The sequence below is a fragment of the Argopecten irradians genome, unplaced genomic scaffold (assembly GCF_041381155.1).
Source record: "Argopecten irradians isolate NY unplaced genomic scaffold, Ai_NY scaffold_0997, whole genome shotgun sequence".
Classification (NCBI taxonomy): domain Eukaryota; kingdom Metazoa; phylum Mollusca; class Bivalvia; order Pectinida; family Pectinidae; genus Argopecten; species Argopecten irradians.
The window spans coordinates 3,189-10,975 of NW_027188464.1; the positions used below are offsets into that span (position 1 = coordinate 3,189).

At 40.1% G+C, this 7,787-nt stretch overlaps 1 protein-coding gene across 1 annotated transcript; it reads left to right on the top strand.

Annotated features, from left to right (window-relative positions):
• The first annotated feature begins 1,230 nt into the window (after positions 1–1,230).
• LOC138313858 (uncharacterized) lies at positions 1,231–3,894 on the top strand. The gene has a single exon (XM_069254120.1). It carries the CDS (start codon positions 1,231–1,233, stop codon positions 3,892–3,894), a length of 2,664 nt encoding a protein of 887 aa, XP_069110221.1.
• Positions 3,895–7,787: the final 3,893 nt, after the last annotated feature.

The following is a 7,787-nucleotide window of genomic DNA, read 5'->3' on the forward strand; positions in this document are numbered from 1 at the left end:
TGTTATAATTCTTCGAGTTATGGAGATTTCACAGCATATACATATAAATGAACAAAACTGATCTCGCGATTAACTCATCTTCCATTTGACCAAATCAGTAACAAACTTTTTTGCACAAGCGGCCAAAACCAATAGATTGTTGAACAATTATTTGCTGAAAATAACAAATCATCTTTGTCAAGGGCTCATGAGAGATATGTGTGATAATGCGGCCTTTTAATTTTCATGCATACTAGACTGAAATTATTCAATGTTAAGGACAGAGAGTAACTGATTAACTGTATAGATGCTGACAGGTAATTTAATATCAATTACCAGGTAAGGGGCTGGCTTATGTTCCAATAATTAGCTTATCTGAGTCACTTGGTTAGGGCCCTGTGGCAGCCACATGTTTATGGGACCCAGGGTCAAAGATAACTGATACTCCTCTGTCCAGTAATTGTACACCATGGGAAGGTGATCATGGGGTCTTATCAATGTCCCGTTATAACTGTTTCCCCTTTGTTTTATGAATCAGTCTCGGAGTCAGGCCGGTGCGAGGCACACGTCTGTAAATATATTGTTACCCAAATACAGGTTACGAAGTGTTCTACTTTAAAAAGGTGTTTGGTGCTTTTTGTTCATTAAGAGACAAAAAGGTGGTGTAACATATTCTCAGGGTCAAAGATAACTGATACTCCTCTCTGTCCAGTAATTGTACACCATGGGAAGGTGATCATGGGGTCTTATCAATGTCCCGTTATAACTGTTTCCCCTTTGTTTTATGAATCAGTCTCGGAGTCAGGCCGGTGCGAGGCACACGTCTGTAAATATATTGTTACCCAAATACAGGTTACGAAGTGTTCTACTTTAAAAAGGTGTTTGGTGCTTTTTGTTCATTAAGAGACAAAAAGGTGGTGTAACATATTCTGGTGGCAGCGGTAAAGGATATCTTTACGAGAGAGACTCCGTTATCAAAGGATAACGCTCGTGAAAGAACAATATGTCAACTCCTGAAGAAACAGAAACAATGACTGCAGCTCAAACAAAATTGGAATTAAAAAGACTTGAAATCCAAGCAGAGCTAGACAGAGAAAAACTTCAACTTGAAAAATTGAAAATTGAAACAGAAGAAGAAAAAGACCGACAAAGAGAAGAGGAAAGACAAAGAGAACTTATGAATTTAGAAAAAGAAAAGATGAAAATAGATGCTGAGGAAAAGAAAGAGACCACCAGCGAAAATTAAAGGAAATGGAATTAGAGATTGAAAAAGCCAAAATTCACAATGAGAAAAGTGACACAAAGTACAACTCTGTTCCAATTAGACTTAAACTGCAACCTTACAACCACGCAGGCAATGAGGATATAGTGACATTCTTATCAGAGTTTTCCGGATTAGCATTACAAGCAGGATGGGCCGAGGAAGTTAAAATGTTACAACTGAGGACATTATTGACTGGTGAAGCTCGGGTCGTCGCAATTCAAGCTCATGGATCATATGAAGAACTGAGCAAAGCCCTGACAGAGAGATATGGGAAACGACCATATCAGTATTTCAAGTTACTTCAAGCAGCTCAGAAGGAACCTCAGGAGACATACAGAGGACTATGGGCAAGGATTGAACAGTATCTTGCTAGATTTGTGGATACAATGGAGAACCCTTTGGACAAATTCAAGGAAGAATTTTTCCTAAATGCACTGCCAACATCTCAAGCACAGTGGATACGCCGTAATAAAGGATCGGGAAGTGTGGTGGAGGCAGCTGAGGATTATATATTGCCTGATAAATATGGACAAAAACCAAAACAGAGTCAGGTTAGTCATCATTCCTTTGATAGAAATAAATCAGAAATCAAGAAGGAAAATCAACAGGGCCAGTCAAAGAACTGTTTCAATTGTGGTAAATATGGCCATTTCGCGCGCAAATGCCCTAAGAGAAAAAACAATTCAAATATGGCAAGTTATTTAGTTCAACAGTACTCAGGAGGACTCATTCATGTACCTGGAGAGGTGAATGGGCGAGACATTAGTTTCGTTAAGGACACAGGAGCGGCTATGACCCTGATTCGGGAAGATTTAGTCGATCCAAAGTATGTATTAGGGGGACAGAGAGAAACCCTATATACGGCTATTGGACAGCCATTTTCTGCTAAATTGGCTGTAGTACAGATGGACACTCCCTTTTATAGAGGACATGCTCAGGTAGGGTTGGTGCCAGACCTGGCGGCAGAGGCATTGCTCGGGATAGATATCATCGAGCGCAAGGGTGTCAACGTCATAACCCGTCAACAGAGACGTGAACGGGAGCTCGAGGACATAGCTCGAGGTGTAGCCATGAATTGCCAGGGAAAAGCTGGACTGGCTACTGAGGATGATCATGGAAATCATCATATCGAGGAGGAAGCCTATGATGGTGATGATGGGAGGGATCATTCTGATCACCCAGAAGTTTTTAGTGTCGATGAGGATGCTAACGAGAACACACGTCCGGATACTACTGGTGGCGACAACACCGACGAAGAGGATGCGTGTGTGTTAGGCGAGACGGTAGAACTCTCAAATGTTAATGCTGAAGTGCTCAGTAGGCTGCAATCGGAGGACCCTACACTCGCAAACATAAGACGAAAATCAGCTGTGTCAGCGGATTTAATACATGATGACAGGAACGCGATTTACTGGGAGAATGGTATTCTTAAGCGTAAATGGGAGTCATCAAATGGTATTCAGAGCGGAGTACAGGTTGTTTTACCGGAAAGACTTCGGCTGAATGTGATCAAGTTGGCACATGAAAGGCCACTTGCAGGTCATCTTGGAGCAGAGAAAACAAAGGAGAGAGTTTTAACTGCGTTTTATTGGCCTGGAGTCTTCAAAGACATTACAGAGTATTGTAGTACCTGTGACATCTGCCAGAAAGTGGCAAAACGGCGTAGTGACGAGAAAGCGCCATTAGTGCAACCTCCAATAGTGGGTGAGCCCTTTTACAAGATTTCAATGGATGTAGTAGGTCCTTTGTCAAAGTCAAAGAAGGGGAATCGTTTTATCCTTACGATCATGGATGACGCGACGCGATACCCAGAGGCATTTGCACTCCGGAATGTGGATGCTGTAACAGTGGCTGACACGCTTATTGACATGTTTTCGCGTGTTGGATTTCCGAAAGTAATTCTTACTGATCAGGGTACAAATTTTACCTCTGAATTGCTGAAACACCTGTATGAGGTTACAGGTATCAAAGGGATTACGACATCACCATATCATCCCCAGGCAAATGGAAAGGTTGAAAGATTCAATGCTACATTAAAAGCTATTTTGAAGAAGTTGTCAACTAGCAACAAGGACGAATGGGACACTTTGTTACCTTACGCTCTGTTTGCGTACAGAGAGGTACCCCATGAGGAGACCGGATTCTCTCCTTTCGAAATGCTTTATGGTTGGCCCGTACGCGGTCCACTCCAGATTTTGGAGAAGGCCATGACAGGTGAGGCCGAGATACAAACTAACGTTGTAGATCATGTGGTTAAGATGAGGGAAAGACTAGCCGAAATACGAGAAACTGTACAAGAGACACTTGTGATAAAAAGACAAAAAATCAAACAATGGTACGACCAGAACGCTACACAAAGAGAATTTCGTCCTGGTGATGAAGTATTATTACTACTGCCCTCAGACACCTCAAAAATGGTAGCGCAGTGGAAGGGACCTTATCGTGTAATACGGCAACAACCGTACCGAATTCCTCAATCAAAACGCGAGGAAGTGAAACGGCTAATCGATGACATGTTGGAAAAGGGTCAGATATCGCCATCAGCGAGTCCCTATTCAGCACCCGTTGTTCTGGTAGAAAAGCCAGACAAATCAATCAGACTTTGTGTGGACTATCGAAAGTTAAATGAGATAACACAGTTTGATGGTTAGCCGATTCCGCGGATAGATGACATATTCGAGAAACTGGGCCAAGCAAAGTATCTCAGTACTATGGATTTAGCCAAAGGCTACTGGCAAATACCTTTAGCGGAGGATTCACAAGAAAAATCAGCATTTGTTACTGAATTTGGCCAGTTCAAATTTCATGTGATGCCATTTGGAATGAAAACCGCACCAGCGACTTTCGCACGCATGATGAATGAAACATTGATGGGGTTGACGAATGTTGTCGCCTACTTTGACGACATTGTAGTTTTCAGCGCGACCTGGGATGACCACGTTAATCATCTACGTGTCGTATTTAAAAGGCTTAAACAAGTTGGCCTTACTGTGAAACCATCTAAGTGTATACTTGGAGAGGAGGAACTGTACTGTCTTGGACATGTGGTTGGACATGGCACCGTCAAAGCGGATCCAAGGAAAATCAAGGCCATGACCGAATTTCCACTTCCTCAGTCAAAAAAAGGGAGTACGCTCATTCCTTGGAATGACAGGTTACTATAGAAAGTTCATCAAAAACTATGCCCATATCGCAGAACCGTTAACCAACATCTTAAAAGCTAAGGAGCCAACAAAAATAGTTTGGACAGAGAAGCGTGTGGAGGCATTTCAGGAGTTAAAGGATGCCATGACGAAAGCACCAGTTTTGAAAACACCGAATTTCACAGAGCCTTTCGTACTACAAACAGACGCGAGTCATTCAGCGATAGGAGGAGTTTTGAGTCAAAATGACGGAGATGATGAACATCCAGTCGCGTACGCGAGCAGAAAATTACTTCCGCGAGAGGTGAATTACTCGACCATTGAAAAGGAATGCCTTGCAATCGTGTGGAGCATCGAAACTTTCGCGTACTACTTGAATGGTGTTCAGTTTACTGTGGAAACTGACCACAATCCGCTTGTTTGGTTAGAGAAAACAAAACTTAAAAATCAGAGACTGATGCGATGGGCATTAGCTTTACAGCCCTATTGCTTCAAAATTAATTACAGAAAGGGTGTGGACAATGCCAACGCGGACGGGTTATCGCGCATCGAGTGAAGAAATAATGACGTTTTAGATATAAATGAGAAAATTGACTATCAATTATTAGAGCATTTACCGCAGTGGTGTATTGACGATGCATAAACAGAACTGTGCTTATTTTTCTTAATTGGATTTAAAGAAAAAATTAATGAATAAACAATGGACTTGGTTAAAGTGAATTCATATCATATTGGGTAAATTACCGTGAAGGGTAATATCATATTATGTTAACAATTAACGAAAAGAGATTGACATCATGAAGATTATTTGAATTTCTATAAGGATAACTATAATGTTTGAAATTATGAAACTAATAATTCTTAATACACTTGTTTGTTAAATTGTGTAACACCTGTGTGGAATCCGTGTGACTGGTATCTTGACGTTGAGCTGATTTGTATGTCCCCATAAAATCATTTTAAGAGGGGAGGTGTTAAGGACAGAGAGTAACTGATTAACTGTATAGATGCTGACAGGTAATTTAATATCAATTACCAGGTAAGGGGCTGGCTTATGTTCCAATAATTAGCTTATCTGAGTCACTTGGTTAGGGCCCTGTGGCAGCCACATGTTTATGGGACCCAGGGTCAAAGATAACTGATACTCCTCTGTCCAGTAATTGTACACCATGGGAAGGTGATCATGGGGTCTTATCAATGTCCCGTTATAACTGTTTCCCCTTTGTTTTATGAATCAGTCTCGGAGTCAGGCCGGTGCGAGGCACACGTCTGTAAATATATTGTTACCCAAATACAGGTTACGAAGTGTTCTACTTTAAAAAGGTGTTTGGTGCTTTTTGTTCATTAAGAGACAAAAAGGTGGTGTAACAGTATATATAACAGAAAATTAAAACTAAAGCATCACAGTCGTCAGTAATTTTAAGTACAGGCACTACATAAGCTATCACAGAATTGTTCACAGATTTATATCAAAAGGGGTGGCAACACAAGCAACAAAGCAAACCAAAGTAAAAATAAAATAAAGGCATAAAGACATGTGTTACACCACAGGATACAGGGAGACATTAAGAACAAAGTTTACATTTACAGTCCGGTCCGTTCCACTTACATCCTCGATACTCCAGGGGTTCCGATCACACATACGATCTCTACACCCCTGGACTATCTATTAGTAAAACTGGAGGCAACTGGAAAGAACAGGTAATTTAGTCCTTTGATGTACATCAAAAGAACCGTATAACGGCACACTGTGGTTGACTGTGTGGCTTTGAAGTTGGGCGTCGCTCTCTCTGTAGTCTTCAAAGGAAATCTTTGCAGGCCTGTGATTGGTCAGATATTTTCTTCTGAACTGCCTTCAGTTTTACTATGAGATAGTCCAGGGGTGTAGAGATCGTATGTGATCGGAACCCCTGGAGTATCGAGGATGTCCCACTTACGGAGCAGCCTCCGAAACTCTTCATAGTTTTCAACCTTACGCAGGTCATTTGGGAGGCTGTTCCATATGCGGGACGCCTCGTACCTGAATGATTTCTTACCATACCTGGTGGTGTTAACTCTGGGTAGGTTTGCTTTGTTTTCAGATATGAAATTATAAATGTTTTCTTGTTTTTTAATAAGGTTACATATGTAGTCAGGAGCAATATTGTTAAAAAATCTTATAAACCTCACAGGCCATCATTTTCATCCTGTGGACATATAAAAAAGACAAATTTGATCCGGCTAGCAGTTCTTTAAGGTTAGAAGTGTAGGCATTATGAATGAATCGCAAGCCCCCTCTCTTGCACTCGCTCGATTTTTCTAGTTGCAGAAATACTGCAGAAATGCCAAATAAGGGGACAATAGTCAAAGTTTGATAAAACAAAACATTTGTAAATTAAAATTTTGGTTGCTTTTGGTAAAAAATGTCCGATCCTTTTCAGAACTGCTAGCTGCCTAGATGCTTTCCTGCATATATCTGAAACATGTTTATCAAATTTTAAAAGATGGTCGATTTAGATACCTAAAAGTTTAACACTATCTTCACAAACAATTTCAGTGTTAGAGATATTAAAATGTTTCACAATGTTCTTACCCAGAGAGATAGCCTGAAATTTCTCTGGATTTGCCTTCATTCCATTTATGTCAAACCACTTAATTAAAACACTGGCTTCATCTTCTAAAACTCTCTTAAGATTGTTTATATTTTGACTAAAATAACCTAGGGTATTGTCGTCGGCATAGTTATATAATGTAGCTTCTTTGATGAAATAAAATATATCATTGATAAAAATGTTAAAAATAAAAGGCCCCAGTATCGAGGCCTGGGGGACGCCTTTAATGAGGGACACCCACTCGGTGGTGATGCCCCCCAAACCTTTGACACATCTTTATTTTCCACTCGAGAGAAAGTAAAATTGGAGGTACTGGTAGGGTTTACGTGATCTTCAATACTTTCATGAGTATCAAAATTTCTGTCTACCATGTTTTGTCCTATGTTCTCAGCCACAGTGCTAAAATATGAGTTAAAAATTTCACAAACTTTGGTTTGTTCGCTTAAAACTTGATCTCCATCACATAGTATAATATTGTTGTCCCTTGACAACTTTCTTCGATAAAAAAGGTTTGATGGTAGTTTTAGAATTTCGATATTTATTAAAGCCCATACGTTTTTTATAAATAGCTCGTCTGAGGTTTCCATTCATGTAAGGTAATTTATTTGGTCTGTTACGCCAGAAAAAGGTATTTTATTTACATCATTGTTAAAATTTTCTTCATCAAAATGTTTAAAACTTCTATATTTACAGCTAGATTTCTCGAAACGTGGAGTGTTTCCTTTTATGACAATATTTATCATGTCATGCCAATCACTGATGCCACATTTACAGATAAAGGGATTTATGCAAAATTGTGGCTGGGTTGTA

Coding starts and splice junctions, on each gene's coding strand:
- LOC138313858 (XM_069254120.1), top strand. CDS start 1,231: ATGGAATTAGAGATTGAAAAAGCCAAAATTCACAATGAGAAAAGTGAC.